The following is a 27898-nucleotide window of genomic DNA, read 5'->3' as shown; positions in this document are numbered from 1 at the left end:
AGGCAATATTGGAAAATATTGCACACAGAAAAATATCCAGTAGTATCAGTGAAGATCAAGTGACAAATTTCTACATTTCTGTGCTCTTAGCTCTGCTAACAGGTGCCATAAGACATCTAAAACTTTTTAATTTTTGAACATTTTGCTTTTAGTGTATGTGGCCCCTCAGGATCCATAGAGTGTACACCAATCCCAGGTAAATAACGTTTAAGTTTTTCTACAAATAAAAAGAAAAAAATGCATAGAACTTCTGTATCTGTCTCTGAAAAAAAAAACCTTAGTACTGATTTGGAATAATTCTTTCCAGTGCAAGTTAAAGTTGTGGACAAAGAAAACTGTGCAGCACTTTTTGTTGAACCTTGCTGTTACTAATTCTTGTTCAACCTTTTTCTCATGTTCCTTTATTCTTTCTTCCCATGTCTCATATACAAACTAATGGATTTCACTACAAGAGTTTGCAGTCCCAGAACATGTAGTGTTACAGAAAGGTGTCAAATAGCAGATTGCAGTTGTTATTTCTCTCAGAATATTTTAAAACCTGGTTTGTAAGTCTGTTCTTCCAAGCGTTTTATACAGGGCTTTATTAGATATGTTTTAATGTTCATCTAACTGTAAACATAAATTAGTGCAATGTATTAGATCTAAGCTCCAGGTATAGCTCTGAAAGGAGGATGCCCGAGTCCTATAAATGGTTACTTGTCCATAAGTATTTTGCCTTTATCTCTTCCTTGGTAGTGGAAAAATTGCACAGTAAAGATTTTTCTTGCAGGATGTCCTTGTGTCATCAATGGAACGAGTTATGACGTGGGTCAAACAGTGGCACAAATACAGAATGGCAGCTTATGTATAATATACGTTTGTGCCGAAAATGGTTCTGTAGTTGTTGAACGTACTTATCCTTGTCCAACATCTACTTCACCTACAACTGCTTCAACCTCCTTTCCTACTAGTACTCTTACCACCACAGGTAAATCTTCAACAAAGATGCACATCTGAAAATTATTTTCTTTAAGGAAAATATTTTAAAGATAGAATGTACAAGTATATGGGCTTATAGTTGACATAGATAGAGCAATACTTATGAATAGTTTTATCGCACTACACGAAGAAGGATTTTTAACTCTTTGAGTTGAGTTACTTCTCATGGAGGAAATTGTAACTATAAATGTACAGGGTGCCTTCCTAATTCTGAAAAACATTTTGCATCTCAATATTCTGCTAGGACAGTAGAGATTTTCTCAGTAGTCTCAGAAAAAAAAATGTAATTAGGATTTTTAAACTACTGTTATTTTTTTTTCTAAAGCTTGCAGATAATGGAGTAATCTTTTTTTTTTTTCTATTTCAGTTACCACTACAAGCTCTTCAGTAATTACAAGTAAGTTTTAAATAGAAAACTAAGTTGTTAAAAAATGTCAAAGGAACATTTAAAAGAAGAGTAAATTAAAGACAACCACTACAGGAAAATATATTTAAACTAAAAATAAATAGTTTTTTTAAACTGCAAAAATGTGGTAAGTATAGACAGAAGAAAGACCTTTAAAGGCTTTAATTTGGTGATTTTATTTTGATGTGAAGCTTCCTGTTGAAAAACCTGGTAATACAGAACCAGGTTCTCTTGGAAAAATAACAAGTTGCAATACATTGCTCTAGTCCTTAATGGAATAGAATACAAAATTAACATTCTCAGAATGTTCTCTGTAAGCTCAGGTGCTGAATATCTGTCTTCTCTTGCAGCTCCGTGCTTTGAATTAATCTGTGATTGGACTGAGTGGTTTGATGTTAGCAATCCTGAAGAAGATGGTGGTGACTATGAAACCTATGATGCAATAAGAAACGAATATGGAAACAAAATATGTGAAGCTCCTGAAAAAATTGAATGCAGGGCTAAAGATAATCCCGGTGTGAGTTTAGAGGAACTTGGCCAGAAAGTAGAGTGTAATGTTACATATGGACTAATCTGTAAAAATGAGGAGCAAGATGCAACTATGTGGCAACTTTGCTATAATTATGAAATCAGAGTAAACTGTTGTGAGTGGCGTGAAATTCCCTGTGAGATTACAAGTACACCAAGTCCAACACCAACTGCAACTTCAACCACCACCAGCACAACAGTACCCATTACCACTACAACCAGGCAGCCAACAACAATTACCACCACGTCCTTACCCACCCCAACCACCACAAGCAAATCCACACCATCAGTCACCACCCCAGTAACTTCAACGTCTCCAGGTATTTAGCAAACCAATACTCTCTGCTCTTGCTTTGCTATGGGAGAAATAAAGGGCTGTTGGCTACTAAAGGCATGTGCTCTCCATAACAGATATTGAGCTGGCAGGAAGTCATACTTATGCTGGTTTGGAGCTTTATCCTTCTGCTGGAGAGAAGATTCCCAGAAGGAACTGTTGTTCGAGATTAGAGTAGGCCTTTAGAGTACCATCATTTTAGGCATTGTCTGAGTGAGACTGCAGAATTCCTTCCCTTTCTCCTCCTGCTTTCCCTCTATCAGTGGTAATGTTTATCAGTGGTTATAGATTTAGGAAGGAGGGACTACCCTGGCAGGCTTTTGGGAACAGTTTCACTCTGCAGGCTGCCGCTTGATGTGAGCTGTGGTCTTTGGCTGCTGAGATGCATTAGTGCTCTGTGAACCCCTTCCTCAGGCTAACATTGTGCAACAGGAAAATTACATGACAACCAGATAGGAACATATTCCTTCCTTCCCAGTCCACAGCTTCCTCACTCAGTTCTTACTCCATGGGATAGCGAGGTGTTCTAAGTAATATGGCAGAGACAGAAAGCCTCACAGAGCCTTATTCCTCCTCATGTCATACTCCTTGGTACACATTTTCAATTTAGTGAGAAGCACATTACAGCAACAAAACTAGTCTTTTTGCTAGGAAAGGATTGTCATGACGCTGTCTCTGCAGCAGAACTCGTCTGCTTTCTGGGGCCAGAAAGGAAAGCCTAGTAATATAGGTCTTTACTGTGGTAAGAGTGGGAAACCACTATAGATTTGTGGTGGCTGCCTAATCCGTAACTTCTGTTCAATGCATATTGTGTCTCAGTTATGCATCTTGCACCTTTCCCTGTTTTCTCTGTCCCTGATGTTTCTAACAGCCACAGCTTCGTCCACAATCAGTACAGTGTCCCCTTCACCCGTATGGACAACTGCTCCCACACCAACGCCATCAGAGTCTCCCAGCAGCACTACCACCACCGCGATGCCGCCCAGCAGCACCACCAGCAGCACCCCGGAGACAGTGACGACTGTTTCTGTCCCATCAACACCCACTCCAACTACTACAAGCACATCCAAGCCCACGCCAACATACACCACCACTCTACCAACTACAACCGGCGGACCTATAGGTATTTGTCTGGTGTGTGCTCTCGCGTGTTGCCTTGCTGTGGGAAGAATGCAGATATGTGAGCACATCAAGTTGTGCCTTCTGAATGGGATCAGGGGTGGGAGTAATTGTGTGTTCCCTGAAACGGCGTGTACCCAGCGCTAGGCCTTGGGCTGGCTGTTTCAGAACTGGGGAAGGTGCAGGGGCCCTGGGTAGAAGGTCTTGTGTTCCCTGACTCAACAGGGCTCCCCGAGGAGGGGAAAGGTTTCAGACTGTGGGTTACCCCTTTCTGTGGGCCAAGGGTGTGGGCAGCCAGGTTCTCCCAGCATTCCCATGAGCATTGTTCTCCAGCTGTCTGTGCGTTGCTGGGAAGCAAGCCGGTGTTCTGGCAGCGGTGTGTGTCCAGTGCCTGCTTCCTTTGTGGCCACAACCCTTTGGTTTCTCCCTGAGATAGTGAGGCGGTGTGAGTGACAAGAGAAGGTGAGAGAGTGGTGGGAGTCCCTGTTTAGCCCTGCTCCCCATCCTGTGTTCTGCTTACGTGAGTGGTTTTTGCACACGAGAAGCCCAACACAGCAACGTGCCCTAGCTATGAGGGGGAGACACACACGTCTCAGCAGTGCCTGTGTCCAGATTTGGTCCTAGTGTGCCTTGCAGGTCCAAGAAAGGGAGGCCTGCCCACCCAAGTGAGCTTTGTGTGGCCAAGGTTGGCTGTCTGGTGGAGCAGAGCCCAAGGGGCACCCCTGTGTGCAGTGGATGCCCAGAGCACCTCCCACAAGTGTGCTGGTGCCTCGGCTTGTTGTCTCTGTTTCTGCTGCTTTGAATTGTTCCTCTTGTTGTTGTTCCCCAGTCTGTAGCTGCGTCTGGACGGAGTGGATTGATGTGAGTTACCCAAATAGTTCGGACAGAAACAGTGGTGACTACGAAACCTTTGAGAATATTCAAAAGCACAACTCCTCCTGGGTCTGCGCAAAAGCTGAGAATATTTCATGCAGAGCAACACGCTTCCCTCACCTTCCCATTGAAGCTTTAGGGCAGACAGTGCACTGTAATGTTAGCACAGGGCTCATCTGTAACAACTGGGAACAGCACATAGGAGGACCGGCAATCATACCGGTCTGCCTCAATTACGAGATCAGTGTCTGCTGCGTCCCCAACATACCAGAATGTATTCCAAGTACCACGGTGAGCACCACGATAGTCGTGCCTTCGTCCACAATCAGTACAGTGTCCCCTTCACCCGTATGGACAACTGCTCCCACACCAACGCCATCAGAGTCTCCCAGCAGCACTACCACCACCGCGATGCCGCCCAGCAGCACCACCAGCAGCACCCCGGAGACAGTGACGACTGTTTCTGTCCCATCAACACCCACTCCAACTACTACAAGCACATCCAAGCCCACGCCAACATACACCACCACTCTACCAACTACAACCGGCGGACCTATAGGTATTTGTCTGGTGTGTGCTCTCGCGTGTTGCCTTGCTGTGGGAAGAATGCAGATATGTGAGCACATCAAGTTGTGCCTTCTGAATGGGATCAGGGGTGGGAGTAATTGTGTGTTCCCTGAAACGGCGTGTACCCAGCGCTAGGCCTTGGGCTGGCTGTTTCAGAACTGGGGAAGGTGCAGGGGCCCTGGGTAGAAGGTCTTGTGTTCCCTGACTCAACAGGGCTCCCCGAGGAGGGGAAAGGTTTCAGACTGTGGGTTACCCCTTTCTGTGGGCCAAGGGTGTGGGCAGCCAGGTTCTCCCAGCATTCCCATGAGCATTGTTCTCCAGCTGTCTGTGCGTTGCTGGGAAGCAAGCCGGTGTTCTGGCAGCGGTGTGTGTCCAGTGCCTGCTTCCTTTGTGGCCACAACCCTTTGGTTTCTCCCTGAGATAGTGAGGCGGTGTGAGTGACAAGAGAAGGTGAGAGAGTGGTGGGAGTCCCTGTTTAGCCCTGCTCCCCATCCTGTGTTCTGCTTACGTGAGTGGTTTTTGCACACGAGAAGCCCAACACAGCAACGTGCCCTAGCTATGAGGGGGAGACACACACGTCTCAGCAGTGCCTGTGTCCAGATTTGGTCCTAGTGTGCCTTGCAGGTCCAAGAAAGGGAGGCCTGCCCACCCAAGTGAGCTTTGTGTGGCCAAGGTTGGCTGTCTGGTGGAGCAGAGCCCAAGGGGCACCCCTGTGTGCAGTGGATGCCCAGAGCACCTCCCACAAGTGTGCTGGTGCCTCGGCTTGTTGTCTCTGTTTCTGCTGCTTTGAATTGTTCCTCTTGTTGTTGTTCCCCAGTCTGTAGCTGCGTCTGGACGGAGTGGATTGATGTGAGTTACCCAAATAGTTCGGACAGAAACAGTGGTGACTACGAAACCTTTGAGAATATTCAAAAGCACAACTCCTCCTGGGTCTGCGCAAAAGCTGAGAATATTTCATGCAGAGCAACGCACTTCCCTCACCTTCCCATTGAAGCTTTAGGGCAGACGGTGCACTGTAATGTTAGCACAGGGCTCATCTGTAACAACTGGGAACAGCACATAGGAGGACCGGCAATCATACCGGTCTGCCTCAATTACGAGATCAGTGTCTGCTGCGTCCCCAACATACCAGAATGTATTCCAAGTACCACGGTGAGCACCACGATAGTCGTGCCTTCGTCCACAATCAGTACAGTGTCCCCTTCACCCGTATGGACAACTGCTCCCACACCAACGCCATCAGAGTCTCCCAGCAGCACTACCACCACCGCGATGCCGCCCAGCAGCACCACCAGCAGCACCCCGGAGACAGTGACGACTGTTCCTGTCCCATCAACACCCACTCTAACTACAGCAAGCACTTCGCCATCACCAATAATCACCAAAACCCCACAGCCTCCGTCTTCAAATCCAATAGGTAGGTCTCTGGATATGTTTTCATTTGTTGCCTTGCTATGGAGAAATCAAGATTTATTGGCAGCAACGCATACAGTTCCTGAACTTGGAGTGCAGTTGATGTATATTTAAAAAAAAATCATAGCATAGTTTGTGTTGGAAGGGAGCTTTTTAAGGATCTTTTTGTCCAGCCCCCCTGCTATGGGCAAGGACATCTTCCACTACATCAGGTTGCTCAGAACCTCATTGAACCCGACTTTGAACACTTCCAATGTGGAGCATCCACAACTTCTCTGGGAAACCTGTTCCAGTGTCTCACCACTCATTTTAAATAATTTCTTCCTTACGTCAAATATAATCCTACCCTCTTTCAGTTTAAAAGTGTTGCCCCTTGTCCTGTAACTACAGGCCTTGGTAAAAAGTCTCTCCCTGTCTTTCTTATAAGCTCCCCTTGTATATTGAAAGGCTGCAATAAGGTCTCCCGAGAGCCTTCTCTTATCCTGCCTGAACAACCCCAACTCTCTCAGTTCTCTTCACGAGGGGAGATGTTCTAGCCCTCTGATCATTTTTGGGGCTTTCCTCTGTACCCGCTCAAATGTTTTCATGTCTGTCTTGTACTGGGTACCCTAGAGCTTGATGTTGTACTCTGGGTGGGCTTTCATGAGAATGGAGTAGAGTGGGTCCTATACTGAACTCTCCTTTTAGAGTTTAGGAGGAAGATTCCATAACATGTTTCTGGTTCTTGGCTCCATTCCTATGATTGTCGGGAACATTAGGTTTTTCATCCTGTTGCCTCTGCTTGGCTTAGACAAATACTGAACTGGCAGGAAGTCTTGCTTTTGCTGCTATTGGACCTCGTCCTTTGGCTGGGGAGAATATACTCAGTGAGACGCATGGTGTGCAGTCAGAGTGGGGCTTGGTTTTGTGGCACTGTCATTCAGGCACTGTTTGGGTGCAGCTGTGCACCTTTCTTATCTTGCATTGCCTCTGTGGCCACTGTTGTCACTCACCTGCAGTTCTGGCTGTAGGAAGGTTCAAAGGTTTTCCCCAGCAGGGTTTAAGGAAAGGTTTCAGACCACAGGTTGACGCTTTCTACAGACCAAGGCTTTGGGCAGTTGTGTTCTCCCAGCGTTTCCACGAGTGTAGTTCTCCAGCTGTCTGTGCATTGCTGGGAAGCAAGCTGACATTTCAGCAGCAATGTGAGACCACCCAAAGTCCCAGTGAATCTGCCTGTGTGACAGTACACTATCTGTTTCTGTATTTCCTTCTGAACATGAAGGAGGTTGCCTGTCCTTACCCAAATTTGAATTGATTTTAATTGAAGAACTGTCCTTGTGGACTTTCTGGGCGGAAGCAGTGTAAATTACATCCTCATATCCTCCAGCATTATGACTGCACTCTTATTATGTACGCAGTGCTTCTCTGTCTACCATGTGTCTCTTACGTCATGCTGTAAAATCACAAACAGTTCTGAGCCTGGCCTCTGAGTATCATGAACAATTGATAAAATGCTAATAAAAATGTTTTAAAGGAGCCTGCTTAGGGCTCATAATGAAAACTGGCTTGGCCAGTACGAGAAAAGTGAATTTGAGGTTTCTAACACGCCAAAACAGCTTGTGAGTAAGCAGTCTTAAAGACCTGAGAGTTCAGTATGGCAAACAGATCGTTTCAGCAACTGCTCAGTTTCAGTAGAATCAAATGACTCTGAGCATAATCAATGCTGGTATGAACATACCACATGAAGTAGGACAAGAAAGAGTGGTCCATCCATAGAATATAACTTGACAGCAATGGAAAATTAACCAGAAAATTCACTGATCAACTCAATGAATTCCCCTGGATTTAGGATTGCTGACATCTTCTCTGCAGTGCAAAATTTTAAACCTACAGACAGCTGCTCCATCTGACATTGATCATTGATAAAGTGTTTACAGCAAGATCTCCCATGCTAGATGTAGGAGATTTTTTTAATAATTTCTTCCTTATGAAAAAGACAGTAATAAAATAGATTCTGTTTATTCCTGTCTAAATACCATGCACTTAAGTTTGTTGAATTTAATTTGCTTATTAGAAAATGAAAAGAAGCAAATAACAACTGCAATTTGCCTACTTAAAATACTGTGTTTTCTCCCTGTCTTAAAGAGGGTACAACAGAAACAGGAACAATGCAAAGATGATTACTCTTTTTGTTTCACTACAGTTTCTCCTTCACCTACCCCACTGCCAACAACTAGAACGACAGAAATAGAAGGTACAGTGTCTACAATAGCCACCACTACTCAACAGGAAACTTCAATTGTATCAACAAGCCCCATGACTGTCACAACCTCTGAAGTCACTGAAACAGAATCAACCACCAGAACCACCACTTCGGGCCCCACACCCTCAAGAACCTCTCCCCACAGCACCACAAGAGTAACAGAAGCGCCTGGCCCCGAGACCACTCCCACCGTGCTTGGGAGCACTCCAACAGGATCACCTAGCACCACCATCAGCACCTCTGGAGTCAGTGAAATAGAATCAACCACCACAACCACCACAACCACCACAACCACCACAACCACCACTTCGGGCCCCACACCCTCAAGAACCTCTCCCCACAGCACCACAAGAGTAACGGAAGCGCCTGGCCCCGAGAGCACTCCCACCATGCATGGGAGCACTCCAACAGGATCACCTAGCACCACCATCAGCACCTCTGAAGTTGCTGAAACAGAATCAACCACCACAACCACCACAACCACCACTTCGGGCCCCACACCCTCAAGAACCTCTCCCCACAGCACCACAAGAGTAACGGAAGCGCCTGGCCCCGAGAGCACTCCCACCATGCATGGGAGCACTCCAACAGGATCACCTAGCACCACCATCAGCACCTCTGAAGTTGCTGAAACAGAATCAACCACCACAACCACCACAACCACCACTTCAGGCCCCACACCCTCAAGAACCTCTCCCCACAGCACCACAAGAGTAACGGAAGCGCCTGGCCCCGAGAGCACTCCCACCATGCATGGGAGCACTCCAACAGGATCACCTAGCACCACCATCAGCACCTCTGGAGTTACTGAAACAGAATCAACCACCACAACCACCACAACCACCACAACCACCACTTCAGGCCCCACACCCTCAAGAACCTCTCCCCACAGCACCACAAGAGTAACGGAAGCGCCTGGCCCTGAGAGCACTCCCACCGTGCATGGGAGCACTCCAACAGGATCACCTAGCACCACCATCAGCACCTCTGGAGTTACTGAAACAGAATCAACCACCACAACCACCACAACCACCACAGCCACCACTTCAGGCCCCACACCCTCAAGAACCTCTCCCCACAGCACCACAAGAGTAACGGAAGCGCCTGGCCCTGAGAGCACTCCCACCGTGCATGGGAGCACTCCAACAGGATCACCTAGCACCACCATCAGCACCTCTGGAGTTACTGAAACAGAATCAACCACCACAACCACCACAACCACCACTTCGGGCACCACACCCTCAAGAACCTCTCCCCACAGCACCACAAGAGTAACGGAAGCGCCTGGCCCCGAGAGCACTCCCACCGTGCATGGGAGCACTCCAACAGGATCACCTAGCACCACCATCAGCACCTCTGGAGTCGCTGAAACAGAATCAACCACCACAACCACCAGAACCACCACTTCGGGCACCACACCCTCAAGAACCTCTCCCCACAGCACCACAAGAGTAACGGAAGCGCCTGGCCCCGAGAGCACTCCCACCGTGCATGGGAGCACTCCAACAGGATCACCTAGCACCACCATCAGCACCTCTGGAGTCGCTGAAACAGAATCAACCACCACAACCACCACAACCACCACAACCACCACAACCACCACAACCACCACTTCGGGCACCACACCCTCAAGAACCTCTCCCCACAGCACCACAAGAGTAACGGAAGCGCCTGGCCCCGAGACCACTCCCACCATGCATGGGAGCACTCCAACAGGATCACCTAGCACCACCATCAGCACCTCTGGAGTTACTGAAACAGAATCAACCACCACAACCACCACAACCACCACTTCAGGCCCCACACCCTCAAGAACCTCTCCCCACAGCACCACAAGAGTAACGGAAGCGCCTGGCCCTGAGAGCACTCCCACCGTGCATGGGAGCACTCCAACAGGATCACCTAGCACCACCATCAGCACCTCTGGAGTTACTGAAACAGAATCAACCACCACAACCACCACAACCACCACTTCGGGCCCCACACCCTCAAGTACCTCTCCCCACAGCACCACAAGAGTAACGGAAGCGCCTGGCCCTGAGAGCACTCCCACCGTGCATGAGAGCACTCCACCAGGATCACCTAGCACCACGATCAGCACCTCTGGAGTCGCTGAAACAGAATCAACCACCACAACCACCACAACCACCACTTCGGGCCCCACACCCTCAAGAACCTCTCCCCACAGCACCACAAGAGTAACGGAAGCGCCTGGCCCCGAGAGCACTCCCACCGTGCATGGGAGCACTCCAACAGGATCACCTAGCACCACCATCAGCACCTCTGGAGTCGCTGAAACAGAATCAACCACCACAACCACCACAACCACCACAACCACCACAACCACCAGAACCACCACTTCGGGTCCCACACCCTCAAGAACCTCTCCCCACAGCACCACAAGAGTAACGGAAGCGCCTGGCCCCGAGACCACTCCCACCATGCATGGGAGCACTCCAACAGGATCACCTAGCACCACCATCAGCACCTCTGGAGTTACTGAAACAGAATCAACCACCACAACCACCACAACCACCACTTCAGGCCCCACACCCTCAAGAACCTCTCCCCACAGCACCACAAGAGTAACGGAAGCGCCTGGCCCTGAGAGCACTCCCACCGTGCATGGGAGCACTCCAACAGGATCACCTAGCACCACCATCAGCACCTCTGGAGTTACTGAAACAGAATCAACCACCACAACCACCACTTCGGGCCCCACACCCTCAAGTACCTCTCCCCACAGCACCACAAGAGTAACGGAAGCGCCTGGCCCTGAGAGCACTCCCACCGTGCATGAGAGCACTCCACCAGGATCACCTAGCACCACCATCAGCACCTCTGGAGTCGCTGAAACAGAATCAACCACCACAACCACCAGAACCACCACTTCGGGCCCCACACCCTCAAGAACCTCTCCCCACAGCACCACAAGAGTAACGGAAGCGCCTGGCCCTGAGACCACTCCCACTGTGCCTGTGAGCACTCCACCAGGTTCACCTACTAGCACTGTGAGCACCACCACCTCAGCAGCACCCTCCCCAGAGTCTACAGCCAGCACTACTACATCGCCACTGGTATCAACAAGCCCCGAGATAGTCACCACTTCTGGTACAACTGCAACAGAATCTTTTACCACCACTTCAGGAACAACCTCTAGGAATTTTACTACAGTCACTGCAACTACCATCACCACCACCTCTGAAATTGTTTCACCTGGCTCAACTAGTACTTTTGGACCAACTGCCACATCAAGTGCTGTCACCATTGCTGGAAGTTCTACGTACAGTTCAGTTACTCCACTCAGTACTTCAAGTTCAGCTACAAGTCTATCACCAACCTCTCCTGGAAGAAATTGTTCTATCTTACCTAATGAATCTTATGCAGTGAGTAGATTTCATGAGGTTTTTTTTTAGCATTCTGGTTTGGGTGCAGACTAGGCATATAATTTCAATGTTAATAACATATAGAGTAGATTTTAATCTGGGTAGAAAACGAAGTATCACTCCATTCTACTTATTTTCTTGGCTATCAACAAGATTTCCAGTGGTATTTGGTTTGATAGTTTATATACTGCTACTGGTTCTTGAAGGATAGTTTTCAAAATACTTTCTTCAAGGAGTTAGATCACAGCTTAGTGTTTACCTTTATTGTAGGACAGCTTTGATGAGGAGGTAACCAAGGGCTAAGTAGTGCTAAACTGTCTTTTCTGTTTCTGCTTTTGTATAGGTCCAGTGTGGGGAAAAGTTTGTGTGTTTACAGTGCAGCCCAATAAGAAACCACAGGGCTGATCTGGTTTGGATGTGGAATGGGTCATACTTGGTCCTAGTCTGGTTTCGTGAGAGGATTGTGAAACAGGCCACCATGTTGAAATGCTGGTGAAATTTGCCTCAGAGTTCTGAGTTTTTTTGAACCCTCCACCTCTGACACAGACAAACTGATGTCTTGTATATTTCTAAAGCCTCCTCACAGCTTAGGTGTCTACAAACTTGCTCAGAGATCTGCAGGGATAAAAATTGTACATGGCTGAAAAACTAGTGGAAGATAGAAAAAATGCATACAATCACAATGGATCACAATGCAAAAAATGTGCACAATCACCTTAAACATTACTCCCCAAATAGCTGATATTCACTGTAGCTTTACCTTTTAATCTGTTCTAGGCATTCATGGAAGGGGATTGATCATATATTGCTCACTGATATTGATCAATGTATTTCACTGTTAGAGAGGGAGTCTAGATGATGAGATTAGATAAGACATCTAATTTTTAGACAGCTGAAACTGAAAAACATAATTTCCAATTCGGGTTACTGGCTTGACTTTTGTAAGTAGTGCTTTTCACTTAGCAGCTGTCAGTAGTGCTAGCTTATCTTGCAGGCCTTGATGGCTCTGACTGCTGCACTTCCTTCCCATTTTCAGACTTCTGGTAGGTAAAAAATTGTCAATAAACATATGATTTTTTAAAACTCTGTAATTATTCAGGCATAACTGTTGTCAATCTGACTGCTTCGTAAGGTTTCTTTTTCTCTTCCCCCTCCCCCTCTCTTTCCAAACACAGCCAGGTGAGTGGTGGTGGATCTGTGAATGCATCAAGGCAATATGTATAGAAGATGATATAGTCCAGGTGGTTCCTGTAATCTGTAATCCACCTCCTAAACCTACATGTGCCAATGGGCTTTCTCCTGTACAAGTCATTGATGAGGATGGATGCTGTTGGCACTGGGAGTGTGATTGTAAGTATATATTTTGTTGAATATTTTATCTCTAAACTAGGAACAATACTCGTGTCTAGAGCAACAATATTTATCAGGGGACAAGTATCATGCAAACCTGTGACCCTCAGGCTTCCAGTGTTGGTCTATTTGGAGAGTTGAATTGATTCTTTTTAGCTAATCAGGGGCTCTTACTTAATTTGATTGCCATCATTTCTACATAACTGTTGTGTTAGTAGAATACATTGGTCTCCCAAGGCAGGATTTAAATGTCCAGATGCAGACATCTATAGGCTAGAAGCCTATACAAGTTACTTGTTCAGACTATCGGTAAAGGTATCTCTAGGGTGGAGTTAATCCTGTCCTCAGCTATCTACCAGAAATGTCAGATGAACTGTGCCCTGAAAGTGCCTGTTTTTCTCTGTTATAGATAAGTTGTAGATAATAAACTCATGCATTAACGTACACACTTTAATAAATTAAATGCTTAAAGTTTGATGAGATTAATCCCATATGTACAGATTTTGTTTGTTGTCTGATCTGATCCTGTATGTTACCATAAGAGGCTAACCTAGCTATATGTTTTTATAGGCTACTGCACTGGCTGGGGAGACCCGCATTACATGACTTTTGATGGACTGTACTACAGCTATCAAGGGAATTGTACATATGTGCTTGTAGAAGAGATTAATAAGAAAGTTGACAACTTTGGAGTCTACATTGATAACTACCATTGTGATACACGGGATGTAGTCTCCTGTCCTCGAACGCTCATTGTGAGACACGAGACTCAGGAAGTGCGCATAGCAACAGTCAAACCAAATACTCTACAAGTAGAGGTATTGAAGAAAGTAACCTTTGATTTCTTGATTAATATATTAATACAGCGTCAACCTGACAATTATATTCAGAATGTTAGGAGAAAAATTTAAAAGGCATTTTTGGTTTAGATTTAACACTAGTTTGGATTATAAAATAGGACTGCTTTGGAGGACTACTTTTAAAACTCTGAATATAGGGAAGAGTTTCTACGACTTCTTCCCTTTTTATCTCAAATATTTGCAGCGCCTTATCTCTTCTAAGTTCACAAACATGGACAAATTGCTAAGAGTTAAGGATATAAAAGAAATTAATCTATAATTAATATTAGTGTAACAAAGGAAAAGAATAAATGTTGAATGGGAGTATACAATGCACACTTAACATAACAATTAAAGTACTGGGCTTAAGTCTATTTAAAAAGTACCATTACTAGCTTTGAATGGTGTCACCTTATCAGAATAGGGGCTCTTATGTGTTTATTTCATTTATGAACATAAGCTTTGGGGCTTCAGAATTGGTTGAGAAGTGTTTGGTTTTAGGCTATTATGAGGGTTGTTTGCTTTATTTTTCTACATTACTGTGTGGGAATATTACAAGTTAGGTTGCACCGTATTGTTGAAAATTTGCAACATTTAGACATGAGGAAATATACTGTTGCTGATTAAGAGTAGTAGTCTTAGTTCCATAGGTGTATCATGGCTACTGTGTTTAAAGAAAACATACAGATTTTGCCTTATTTCTTTCATTTAATTTTCTTACAAGCATATTCCCTTTATGCAAGAAAGTTAAAACTTTGTGCACTAGGAATTTAGGAGAATTTTATATTGCACTTTCACATGTTGTCCTCAATACCATAGTCACTCTAATAAATCTATTGAATGTTAGAATTTAGCTGGTTTAAACTCTGAATTTTAGACAAGTTTATCAGTGGCTGATAGGCCATTTCTTTGGCTCAGAGAAGGCAAGTTCAGCTTTCCAGTTACATAAAAGGAAACACAGGGACACTCATGACAAACTAAAAGCACGTTATTTGCCTTTACATTCTATCTCAAATGCAAAGTAATGAACAATCAATTGTTTTCTAAAGTCAAACTAAATATATGTCTCTTTTGTTTTCTTTTATTTATTAGGTGACAGTGAACAGACAGGCAGTGGCTTTACCTTATAAAAAATTTGGCTTGAACATCTATGAGTCAGGCATAAATCGTGTAGTGGAAATTCCTGAACTAAAAATGAACGTGACCTACAATGGCTTGTCCTTTTCTATCAGAATGCCTCACAGCCTGTTTGGTAACAACACTCAGGGACAGTGTGGTAAGGCCTACTCTTATAATTTTTGTACTCTTAGAAAACCACAAACAGGTGAATTAGAGCCCTGCCACAAAGGTGGATGGAATTTGATAACAAATCTGTGAGTGAATTCTTTCTCCCCTTACCGATTTTAGGTACTTGCAATAACAACACGGCAGATGACTGCATGTTGCCAAATGGAAACATCGCAAAAAGCTGTGAAATCATGGCAGATCATTGGCAAGTTGTTGATCCTTCCAAACCACAGTGCTCTCCAGGCTTAGTTCCTACAAAAGTACCTAGCACAACTCCAATGCAACCTTGCAAAGAATCTTCCCTCTGCGAACTTCTTTGGGGAAGGTAGATATTCCTCTCGGGTTTATAAACCTTTGATCTTCTAATTTGAAGAAGTGGCAATTTCAGGGTTCATTTCTCAATAAAAAGTGTTTCTAACTATTTCTTCATTTCTTGTAGCTTTGTGGGTTGCTTCCATTTCTTACACTGTTTCTAGATGTCATTCTTTGCTGATAGTTTGCTTCCAACCCTCTGACTGCTTCATTAGCCTTTCTTCATGTTCTTACATTCTTTTGTGCTCTCTGCCTTCCACTGACCTATGCTCTTGCCTTTTCCCACACTCAACAGAAAATGGAGACCAACTGAAACGGGGTCTTCATTTTTAGAACATAGTGGCAGATTTAAAACAAAACAAAACAAAATCTCTTCTGAAAAGTAGTTCATGATTACACTCGGTAATATTCATGGAGCTCCTAGATAGAAAATATTGATGCCTGAGTGTTTTGTAGGTAAGGAGAGAATACTTTAAAATATGTTGGAAGTTTCCAATCTAGATAAGTGATCTTAGTGGAAATGTCTCCATAATAATCCTTGTTCACATCTCCTTAAGTGCCACTGTTGCCACATTATAGCATGTTAAGCATATGAAAGAATTCATGGATTATTCAGTTACTAATAATGATATACATTTCTGTTTCTAGTGTGTTTGAACCATGCCATAGCTTTGTCCGGCCTGAAAAGTACTATGCAGCCTGTGTATTTGATAGTTGTGTACTCCCCAACTTAGACCTGGAATGCTCAAGTCTGCAGATCTATGCTGCCACCTGTGCTGATCAAAGTGTATGCATTGACTGGAGAAGTCATACCAATGGTGTTTGCTGTAAGTATTTGGCCATTTATCTTGAACTGTTAGGGAAGATCATACGGTACTGTTTCAGCAATAATGTCTTAACAGTAAGTCATCTGGCTTTCTGAACAATGAAGACACCAATAAATAATGCCAGCTGCTTCCCTTAAGTAATTTTACAGGTAACATTTTTTAGAATGGAAATGATAGATGTGTATTTTTGCAGGCTCGTTTATTGACTGCGCCAGCAACATCTGTATCAGTAGATACTTTTTGTTGTACACAGGCAGTTTTGTGTTTTGCAAGCATCAGCAGATCATTCTGAATTTAGTGACATGTGCATTCATTTTCAGCTATAGTAAGAGGAGGATGGAAGGTAGGGATACACACCCCTTTGAGAACTTGTACGAAAGATACAGAAATTCAGAAAAATTTACTTTTGGCTTTATCTCTTTAATGTAAAATAGGTGCTATATCTCTATATCTAAATTGTATAAAATAATTCCACTCAGAGGCATGAGCCTGATATCTGTCTTTTTTCTCTTTGCTTCTCAAGATTGTCAAAGATACATAGGAAAATGAGTAGTCAGTGTTTAATTTCTTGGCATAAAGTCATGCAGCTTTTATATTATATTGTAACTGAGCTCTTCCTCCTTTTTATTTTCCTATTCCAGCTTATAAATGCCCCTCAGATAAAGAATACAGAGCATGCGGTCCTGTTAAAGAAATAACATGCAAATCAAGGTAAATAATTAATTCACTGTTAGTTATAGCTCATACAACTGTTTAGTCATGTCTAATGCATGGGTGGATAAGAGAAATCAGCTTTCTGTCATGTCTTAAATTGATTGTCAAATTTAGTACCACTGATCTCTTGATCCTAAATCTGGGTGACTGTACTGTTTATGTTGTTTGGCTATACCAAACGTGAACACTAGCAATGCCTAAATTGCAAATGTGCAGATCATTTGCCACTGTATCTTCAGTGAAAGGTTATTTGGCATAATCTTCCTCTGCATGCCAACAATAATGGTGTTTGTCTGAACATTTTGTCTCATACAGTCAACAAAATGAAACTTCAACTAAACAAATGGAAGGCTGTTTCTGTCCTAATGGAACAATGCTGTATGACTCTGGTGTGGATGTCTGTGTGAAAACCTGCGGTGAGTTTACTGCTTCACTTGGATGCATGTTTGTTTCTGCTTTGTTGTTTCCTTCTCATGTATGCAACATAGATCTGACTGTATGCAGTACTCATACAACATATAGTAGATATGTCTACTGTTATATGAGTGGTAATGGAAATTTATTCTGATGTTTTTGCAGGCTGTGTTGGAGTGGATAAGATACCAAGAGAGGTATGCTGCCATATGCTTTTGTATTTCAAGGAGAAGCTGAGGGTGGGGAGAAAGAGTGGTCTCTGCTGGTGCAGTCTTGTTTTGTGATCTTCTGACTTTTCATTCCTGTTTTTACTTTTGTTCTTTTAATCACTCTCTTTATTTTCTTTAATGACAGTTTGGGGAAAAGTTTACAGTAGACTGTCAGGATTGTATTTGCCTGGAGGGTGGAAGTGGCATTGTATGTAAGCCTCATGAATGTGCCAAACAAAATAAGCCTCATTGTGATGGAGAAGGCTTCCATGAGGTCAACGAAGTCAATTCTGAAGATTCCTGCTGCCCCATTGTCACCTGCAGTGAGTTTATACTTTTGTTTCTAGTCTTTCTATACCTTTTAGGAATAGAAAGGAAAAGAGAACTGAACTAGTTTAGCATTAGAGATCTGCAGTAGGGAGTCACAAAATAGTATCTTTCCTCTTGCTTTTTAAAATCAACTTGCCCAGTGTTAAGGAAAATTCATTTTAATATTGCAATCACTCAGCATAACTGAATTTACAATTATGAGACTCAACTGAATAGGTAGTTCTTGAGTTCAGGACCACATTTTATTCAAGTAAAATGCAGAGAGATTATGGAATTCTATGTGGGTTTTCACTTTGCAGCAGTTGCCTACAAGCTTGGAGAGAGTAACCGTTGTTCATTACTTCTCTGCAACGAATTGTGAAACTTTTAAAACTCTTGCTAATTATATAATAGAAACTTTTCCATAAACTAGTACAGTCCCCCAGTCCAGTGCCTGGATTCAGTAGGAAAAATGTATTCTCTTCCTGCAATTTGTTTTCTTGGAGAGGACCTAGACTGTTTCCTAGCAATGGAAAGTCTATCCCAAATGCTTTGATGGATGCCTATTTCTAGTAGCTATTATTTAGTGTATTTTCTGGCTTATTCTTTTTTTTTTTTCAGGATGCAATACAAGCTTATGCACAACTAAAGCCCCTAAGTGTACACTGGGATTTGAAGTTCAATCTCATATTCCCAGCGGTCAGTGCTGTCCTGTGTACCAGTGTGGTAAGTCTCTTGAAAATACATTACAATGATTAGAATCATATATTACATAATTTAGCATCAAACTTGGTAAGACTGTATGCAATAGCCCATTGAAAGAGGTAATAAACACAGTCAGATACTACAACTTGTTTACTATTAACAGTGGTTACTACTGCTATGGTTATGATGAACAACTGTGAAATCAGATTTAGCTCAGGTGGCTCAAGTTCTATTTTTCTGGTTGTAGGTAACATAAGAATAGCTACAGAATTAACTAGGACTGTGATTTCAGCTTAATCTAGCAAAATGTCCCTGTAAGCATCCCTAGTAGAAGATAGCTTTACAAAGTCTGCTTTGCTCTTAGTGACTGAAACACGTAACTATGTGTACCTGTTAAGTGGATGTTCTTGGCTATGAATTGGACTGCCTATATCGGGCCAAGTCTTCTTCCCTTTTTGCACATGCAGCATTTGTTCCTATACTTTATATATGTCATATCTGCTACCAGAAATGGAGAATAACCAGTGTATTTGACCATATACATTGTGATTCATTGTGGAAGAAAATGGTTTGACTAGAGCAGGATGAAGACCTTTTTTTTGTTTCCCCCCTTGTGTAACCACATAACTCCTTGCTTGTTAACAGTTCCCAAGAGGGTTTGTGTACATGAGAATGCAGAGTTCTTGGTAAGTTACTGTTTCAACAGTCTTCTGAAAATGCTTAAAATACCAGTTAGTATACTTCATCAGAAGTGCTATGAGGAGGTTTAGAAATTTTAGAAATTTTCCAATACTTATCAGGAGTTCATCAGTTTCACAAAGCCCAAATCTTTTCTGAAAAGGTTGCTGCGTATCAAAGAGCCTGAAGAGTTGTTTGTCTGTCAGTATCACAGAGAGATTTTGGTTTAGAGTTAAGTGTGTATGCATTTTAAAAAATCAGTCCACATTTACTGTCAACACATTATTGCAGTTTTAAGATTCTGCTTTCAAAAATGAAAAGATGTGTAAATAAGTATTATTCTAAACAGACTTAGATTCCTAATAAATTCTGTTGGGTCTAATAATTGTTTTATTGCAGATATTTGTATCACACCTGCCTTTTTAATATCTGAGTTTATCATTGCTATATAGGACTTCAGTAAAGACACATGTTAAATTAAAGTCAGTATTTAAAATGTTGTCTTAATAAATGACTAGCCAAATAGCTATCCAATAGTGTTTATGATTGTTTCCTTCTCCATTGCGTAGTTCACAGATTTTTTTGAAATTAAGAAATGTCTGTCACACATGTCATATCGCATTAATATATGAACCTTTTTTTCTTAAAATTTATAGCCTAATTCCTCAGTCTTTGTTGATAAGTGTCACAATTGTTTCTGCACTAACGAAGTTAATGTCAGCACTCAACTGAATATCATCTCATGTGAACATATTCCATGCAACCCATACTGTGAACCAGTAAGTGACAAACTTAAAGTAAACCCCCCTCCCCCAATACCTATGTACATGAAAAGCAGTTTGATCAATGAGTGGTATAAGGAAAGGACAAGAAGTAAAAATCCAGAGTCCAACTCCAGCATGGATCCCAACTGTCCTTGAGCAATCTATTGTGTGAAGCTTGACTGGTTAACTTACAGTATTCAGTTCACATTGGGAGGATTAGCCGGGAAATTTCTACAGAGCACTTAATGGAGTGGTATTTAATTATTAGGCATATTTATTATAGTGCTTTAATTTATTCAATCTGTATCCTGCTTTTATTACTTGTCCTCTTTTGCATTGGAATACAAAAAGGCACAAATCTAGAATGCGCTTCAAAGCATAATCAATTAATGGGTTTGTATGTTTTCATTTATTTCTCAAAAATGCATCTATCATAGTGCTTTCATTTTTAATTACTTTTATTATCTAGGGATATGAACGTCAACCAGTGAAAGGTGAATGTTGTGGAATATGTGTGCAGACTAAATGTGTTATACATACAGCAAAGAATTCCAACCTCATACTGAGTGTAAGTATGCTCTACATCTTACATCTCTATCAAATTTGTAAAGTTTCTCCTTTCACAGAGGGAACACCTTCTTGTCAGACATAAGGTTTAGTGTAAGTTTGCACCAAAAAGGTCAGAGACTCACCTAAAGCAAGGCCTATCTGCAATTTTTTGGCCTGGAGGAAGGACTCATTAGATAAAATTGTCTGGAAGGCTCTTCCTGGAATGACAAATCCAGTACCATTGCAAGGTTTTTTCTTGCGATGTATGGAAGCTTGGGCTGTTCTATATTATTTGATTTCTCTGTAACAAAAAACACTAGTAAAGCCTATGTATGAAACAATTTTATTGCCCCTGTAGGGTGAAAATTTAGGATCATTCTTAATTACTATATACCAGTTTAGCTTTCCGTAGGCAAAATCCATTGGCATAGATGATTTTGTTAATAACTCTAATGTACTCTGCATACTTCAGAGACATTTTTCATTTCCAAGGGAAATCTCATGTAAAAGTAAAGATACTCTCCACGTATGGCATACTGTAATACATGTAATAATCTATATCCAAAATGGCTGTTAACCTAAAAATAATTGTCTGGGAAACAAGAGGAAAGTTGTCGTCAGAGGAAAGGAAAATTTCTGTCTGGTCTCCCTTCAACTTTCCTTATTACATTTTGTATTTCACTTGCAGCCTGGAGAGTTTAAAAATGATCCTGACAACAATTGCACCATTTATAGCTGTGTAAAAGTCCGCAATCAGCTTGTTTCTTCCACATCTGAGATTACCTGCCCAGCATTCGATAAGGACAACTGCAAACCTGTAAGTAAATATGGAAAACTTACCCTCTACTCAATGCATAGATTACTTCAGCTTAGTTCAGCCACCTAACTAGCAAAAGTCAAATTAAGCTCTGATGACTTTTCACCAAAGTTTCTCAGTTGCAAGGGCAAATGTTTCTGCTGCATCCATGCACAGACCTATAGACTGTATAAAATAAGATATCTGGGTGAGAGTTCAAGGCTTATAACTGACAGCTGTAAACGCTGGTCAGCACTGAGATAAAAAGTCCTTGCTGACTGCTTTGTGCGGGGTCCTGTCTGAACAAGAACCATGTTTTCTTGAACATTACAGAAACACCAGCTGTTCAGCCAGTAGGCTGCCGGTAACACCATACATACTCCCCATTCAAATATAGAAGTCTGTGAGAAAACTTTTTTTTTAATTGTTTCTGAGGAAAAATTGCATGATGTTAACTGTAGAGTTCCTTCAAAGCAGTATCTTTATTTTCGCAATGCTTTGTAAATTGATAGATAACAAGTCTGGAGGAGACCATTATCTTTGTTTATTCAGATCAATGCTATGCAGTTTTTGCTTGTTATTTCCAGCCATCAGGGAATTGCTCTCCACAGTTACTGGCTTAAAAGGCTCTTTAATATTGGGAAATGAAATAATATTATTTTTCCTGTTTCTTTGTTCTTTTAGGGAACAGTTACATTGTTACCTAACGGTTGTTGCAAAACCTGTAAGTATGACAGTGTACCTGCATCAACAATACAGAGGATGAATTTTCTTCTTAAATCAATCCATTTTCCAGCCATAAAGGCTGATATGTTTGTAGTTAAATAGATACTTTTATATTTATGTTCGTTATTCCAAGCTTTCACTGTCCGATCTCCTTGGGAAAGTTTAAACTGGAGCAGAAAGATCATTTAAAACAATTCTTTGAGTGCACTAGTGAAGCCCAGAGAGTGCTGAACTGCAAGGAACTTGTGGAGTTATTTCACTGAAAATATTTTCTGATCTTTCTTTATAGGTGCACCTCTGGATAGTCCCACACCGTGCTCTGTCCATCAAAGAAAAGACTTTATCGTCCATAAGGGCTGCCGTTCTGTGGACAGAGTTGTCATGACTGAATGTCAAGGAACATGTGGAACCTTCTCTCTGTAAGTAAACTGATTGGACAATGAGATTTGAATTCTGCTGGCACTGAACTTGTTTATATAAAAGGAACAATAAATAGGTAGACTGCAGAATTATAGAAGACCTGAAACTCTCAGCTTCCCAAATCATGGGCACAAAATCACAAAATCTGTGACTGAAGAGTTGATTCGTCTTAATACAAAGCAGAAAAATGTATTAAATTGCCTTGTGATTGAGATAAATATTATAAGGTCTATTCATCCGTTAAGAGCTGGTTTGTCTGTCATTTGTATCAGATCACGTTGGCTAGAAATCCTCACAGAAGAACATGGATTATTTCCTGTAATGAGCCCAGAGAGCAGCCAGATCTGATGCTCATAAGCTGAAAAGCTGCTTCTCAATAATTAACATCTAAAATGAAATACATATAGATCTTTTAAAGGAAGATTCAAAATGCACAATTTTTATACAGTAAAGGAATTAGAAAATGAATGCTTTAGAAGTGGTGTTAGTAGAGTAGTTTCACTATACATTTTTCACTGAAATGAGAAAATCTGCAAGAAAGTGGCTGTAAGAGAGTGGCTAGTAGTACACCAGCTACTGAGCTATTAAAACACTGGGAAAACGTAATTCTGACTCCCCAAAGAAATGGTCATTTGCTACCTATCACCGAGTATGCCACAGGGCACCTTATGTGGGACAAAACTGATCTTTATCTCAGATTAAACCCCAATTGGCCAGTGGGTTTATTAGTATTTTGAAATACCTTATTATCTTAGAGTCTTGCTGTGGTTGCCTCTGCACACAAATACAAGAAAAAGATGGCTCTTGACACTGTTTATAGCCTGATATTGACACATTCTACAAGTTAGAAATGGTCCTTGGAAAGCTGATGAACACAAGGCTGCAAAAATACTTTGCTTTGAGATAGAAACAGAAAGAGCTGCTGCTTCCTCTTCCTACTAACACTGCCTGGTTTGGGATATGCACTTTGATTTGCGTGATGCAATTGTCATCCTTGTAGCCAATCGATTGATGTGATGCCCTTGTAGATGGCATCGTAGCCACTCATCTATGCAGTTTTCTTATTCATGTCAGGGCTTTGTCTGGCCTTAATCGTTGATCTGCTGTTTAACACTCATCAGCCCTGGGATGATGAGAGGAATCTAAGGAAGCTGAGCTCCTAGAACTCACTGGTGATTTTACTAGGACTTCGATACTAAATGTTTTACCAGAAAAAAAATCTCAGCAAATGCAATGAATTTTTAAAGCATATTGTTAAAACCACTGTTCTGACAGATGAGCTTAGCACTTACTTTCAGTAGACACAACTACGGCTCTTCTACCTACTATTCCAAACTCCTCTCATGAGTTCTGTACCTAATTTCACTCTTTCTTCTCTATGCTGGCTTCTGGCACAGAGTAATGTTGCCATTTTCCATGTTAACAGATACTCTGCTGAGGCCAATTCGATGGAGCACAGCTGTTCCTGCTGCAGGGAATCAAGCACTGCTGTGAGGGAAGTGGAACTGAAATGCCCCACTGGGCATTTAATTTCATATAAGTATATATATGTGAAAAGCTGCAGCTGTCAAGGCACTGAATGCAGCAGCTCACAATCCAGTGAGTTGCAGAGCACAGAAGAAAGCGACAATGTGAGCTCTCTCAACCGTATCAAGAGGGCCATCAGCTTAATATCAAAATGAAGTGGAAAAAACCTAGCAGCATTCAACTAAAAGGACTATGCGCCATTCTCATCTTCCTTGACTACTTTTGAACTTTGCTTTCCCCCGTTACTGTGTCCTATTTGTTCTCTGATTATTTTTAAAAGTGCTCTATTTATTTGTGCATAGTATAAGAACACAAATTTGTATTCTTTCAATTGTGCAGCCTTTTGTGTCCTTTTACAATCATCTTATTTTCTCTGAATGATTAAAAGCACATTTCAAAAACCATGAGTTTTGGACTGATTCACATGTTGTCTTGATAAGCCTGAGTTTTAAAAGAGAAGAAAAGTTCTTTTTCAAGTTATAGGAACTAATATTTCCTAAATTTTGAGGGTGTCTATTTCTGGCTCCTTAAAATCTGAAATATCAGAAGGTACTGTCTGGAGAACCCAACATGTAAGGTGGGGCAGAAGTTGATGCTGTCTGCCAGAACAAAGCCAAAGATGAATAATTCATTATGATGTGTTTCAGATGACTCAGAGGAACTTCTAGATAGCCAGCAGATCTCATTTTAGCAGGACTGTGTATGCTAGAACTGTCTCAGTTCATCACAGCTATGTATGTGCACCAAGAAAGTAGTCCTGCAGCTATGAGAATATGAAGTTAATTCACAGTGCTTGAGAGATGCATAGTTAGCTCTATAGTAAGAGTTCTCCAAATTCCAACAGTTGCAAAACTGATAAGCTAGTCTCTGAGCTAGTAATCCTAGGCTTCCTCTACAGGAAATGGAGAGAAATAGCCATTTTTGACATTCATTTGTCTCACAACAAAGGACATATCCAAAGGAGGTTAGCTGAATTGCATTCTAAAGCACCTGTTTGTCTGACCTTACTGTAAGGGGAGCTGAAGGAAGAGATGAGTTGAGAGATGGATATCTCTCTTGAATCATCTGAAGTACAATGAGGGTAATCCACACCTTCTGTCATGTGTGAAAAATGCTGTTGCTATTATTTTGTCTCTGTTGGCAGCACTAATTGTGCTTTATCCTTCTGAGAACTTAAAGTAACTGTTTGAGCCACAGCCAACCTGAATATAAGCATTTTGCTACCTAAAGAATCGGTGGCATGCTTTTGTGATACTACTAGCCCTGCCAAACGTGTTGCGGCTTAGAATGCAGATACTGGTAGGAATGCACAGAAAATGAAACTCCAGAAATTTTGCAGCTTTAGAATACCATGATTAGAGAGCTAATTTCTGTGGAGAGGGAGAGCTAGCTGATCTAAGAAGAAGGAAGTTTTGTCAGTGTACAAAGACAGCTCCAGAACTAATGAAGCCTGGTTTCTGCTTTAGTATGGATTTCTAAGGATTTCTATCTCTATGTTCGTTGTGAGATGTGACTGAGACTTTTCTGCTGGGGCATTTAAAAGGTTACTCTCCTCCGTGGATTCTTTGTTGTCTAACAATTTCTGTGCTGACACTACAGCCAGAAGTTTTCTTGACTTGTTTGCAAAAACATTTTTCTCAAAATCTGTTGACATTTAGCTGTCTTTGTGATCTTCGTTTTTGCAGTTAAATTTGGCTGAAGTCAGCAAATAGCTTCTGGAGACAAATAGATACAAAGTTTCCTATGAAAAAGACAGAAAATATTCCAAGTGAGTAGCAGCATTTTGCTACATACTGTATTTACACTGAAGACTAAAATCTCCCTGGCTTAATTTTTTTTGTTTGTTCCATAGCTTGCACGGGCTCTTTCCACCTTCTAGTGATGAACAAGCTACTTATAAATAAGGAAGTTAAAAGATCCTATGTAAGTCAGTAAGCCTGCATGTTTTGGCTTTGCCACTGCAGGGCAGTCTATGGCTAAGAATGTAAAATTACTTCAGACACAAAAAAGCAAGCTGGCTCCAAAAGGGAGTTTGTACTTCATCGAGTAGATGGTTTTACATCTGAGTAGAATGAGTGCTAGTATTTCCCCACAGACACTTCTGTGCTCTTAATAAGCACAAAAAAAAAAATATATTCTGACAGGAATTTACATGCATGCACAGGATGGTTTTCCTTACAGTGCTCTTGATTATAGCAGTCCCTTCAGATCTGGTGCTGGGTCAGTGCTGCCCATAAGCAGGCTCCCAAGCGGGCGCTGTCAGAGAGTTCTTATTTACAAGTGCTTGGCAGTTCCAGGTCAAACTGTACGTGCCAAACCTCCACACCTTTCTGCACTCTTAGTCACCTTAGAACTTTGCAGTTCAGTTTGCACATGTATTTCCATTGGAACTGCATGAAAAAAACTGAACAGATTAAACTTTTTTCCAGCAGAGAAATCCACAATAGTCTTTTGGAGAGAAAGGAAGGAAAGAAGCTCTAACTGTGTATCCCTAAAAAGAGAGAAGTAGTGACAGTGAGCAGCACTTTTGCTCCTTTCCACAACCCTCTTGGAAGTAAATGTAGACCTGTCCTACCTGATTGCATGGAGCCTTTTTATTTCTTAAGCACGAGCTGTTGGGTCTGCAGATCACAAGCAGAGATCAATTTGGAAAACAAAGAGGACAAACAGAATAAATCTCTCATAAGGCAATATCAGCCCTTTAGGGGCTCAGAGGAGATGGTGGAACATTCTGATCCCATTGTGTCCCAGGCAGGTCCTACTGCAAGGAGCACCAACAGCTTCATAAAAAGCATAGGTGCTGGAAGGGAATGGGCTTGACTCTCTCTGTTCTCCAAGAATGACTCTATTCTCCAGGAATTTCCTTGTCTTCTGGAGTCTAACAAAAAGGGCCCAGTAGCAAGAGCCCCAGCAGAGTTCAGCTGGGTGGCAGAGTGGCTAAAGTACTATCACATTTCCGTGCCTGAGTGCTGTGTTCATCTTCTCTTAGACTTTCTGTCTAGCCTCCTGTTCTCATTGATGGCAAAGAGTTTCTTTTCAGTTTGTTTCTTTTTCTTCATCTCCAGTTACTTAGCAGTTTTCATTTTAGTCACTCAGCCTTCTTGGGAGGCAAGTGGGACTTAGAATCATAGAATCATAGAATGGTCTGGGTTGGAAGGGACCTTCAAAGGTCATGTAGTCCAACCCCCCTGCAAGGAGCAGGGACATCCCCGACTAGATCAGGTTGCTCAGAGCCTCATGCAGCCTGGCCTTGAACGTTTCCAGGGATGGGGCCTCCACCACCTTTCTGGGCAACCTGTTCCAGTGTTCTATAACTTGCATCGTAAAAAATTTTTTCCTAATTTCCAATCTAAATCTACCCCCCTCTATTTTAAAACCATTACCTCTCGTCCTATTGCAACAGGCCCTACTAAACAGCCTTTCCCCATCTTTCTTGTAGGTCCCCTTGAGGTACTGGAAGACCGCTATCTGGTCTCCAGCCGGAGACAGAGCCACATAGCCTTTGAAGGCACCAAAGAGGAGCGTCCTAGCTCTTGCTCTCCAAGAGCTGCTTGGTTTGGCCTCACTTTTTCAGATTCTCCCTAAGCAAGGGATGAGCAGAGTTCCTCTAAGCATGGGGTTTGAAC

General features: G+C 42.3%; 1 protein-coding gene across 1 annotated transcript in view; it reads left to right on the top strand.

The window, feature by feature from the left end:
- MUC2 (mucin 2, oligomeric mucus/gel-forming) overlaps window positions 1-24427 on the top strand; it is a 51137-nt gene extending 26710 nt beyond the window's left edge. Inside the window, exons 27-52 of the mRNA XM_086749623.1 lie at window positions 153-196; window positions 770-967; window positions 1346-1375; window positions 1735-2232; window positions 3118-3369; window positions 4195-4797; window positions 5623-6222; window positions 8401-11846; window positions 13022-13196; window positions 13767-14014; window positions 15128-15311; window positions 15443-15647; window positions 16283-16461; window positions 16715-16717; window positions 17103-17172; window positions 17491-17591; window positions 17755-17786; window positions 17944-18121; window positions 18729-18833; window positions 19458-19498; window positions 20147-20269; window positions 20724-20822; window positions 21492-21620; window positions 22284-22323; window positions 22615-22744; window positions 24172-24427. Of these exons, the coding sequence (XP_086605749.1) occupies window positions 153-196; window positions 770-967; window positions 1346-1375; window positions 1735-2232; window positions 3118-3369; window positions 4195-4797; window positions 5623-6222; window positions 8401-11846; window positions 13022-13196; window positions 13767-14014; window positions 15128-15311; window positions 15443-15647; window positions 16283-16461; window positions 16715-16717; window positions 17103-17172; window positions 17491-17591; window positions 17755-17786; window positions 17944-18121; window positions 18729-18833; window positions 19458-19498; window positions 20147-20269; window positions 20724-20822; window positions 21492-21620; window positions 22284-22323; window positions 22615-22744; window positions 24172-24427 (7969 nt within the window). The remainder of the gene's footprint in view (window positions 1-152; window positions 197-769; window positions 968-1345; window positions 1376-1734; window positions 2233-3117; window positions 3370-4194; window positions 4798-5622; window positions 6223-8400; window positions 11847-13021; window positions 13197-13766; window positions 14015-15127; window positions 15312-15442; window positions 15648-16282; window positions 16462-16714; window positions 16718-17102; window positions 17173-17490; window positions 17592-17754; window positions 17787-17943; window positions 18122-18728; window positions 18834-19457; window positions 19499-20146; window positions 20270-20723; window positions 20823-21491; window positions 21621-22283; window positions 22324-22614; window positions 22745-24171) is intronic.
- The last annotated feature ends 3471 nt before the right edge of the window (window positions 24428-27898 follow it).

This window comes from Chlamydotis macqueenii, chromosome 5 (assembly GCF_036417535.1).
Source record: "Chlamydotis macqueenii isolate bChlMac1 chromosome 5, bChlMac1.mat, whole genome shotgun sequence".
Lineage (NCBI taxonomy): Eukaryota > Metazoa > Chordata > Aves > Otidiformes > Otididae > Chlamydotis > Chlamydotis macqueenii.
Note: the sequence above shows the minus strand (reverse complement) of the source record. Positions and strands in the feature narration are given on the sequence as shown.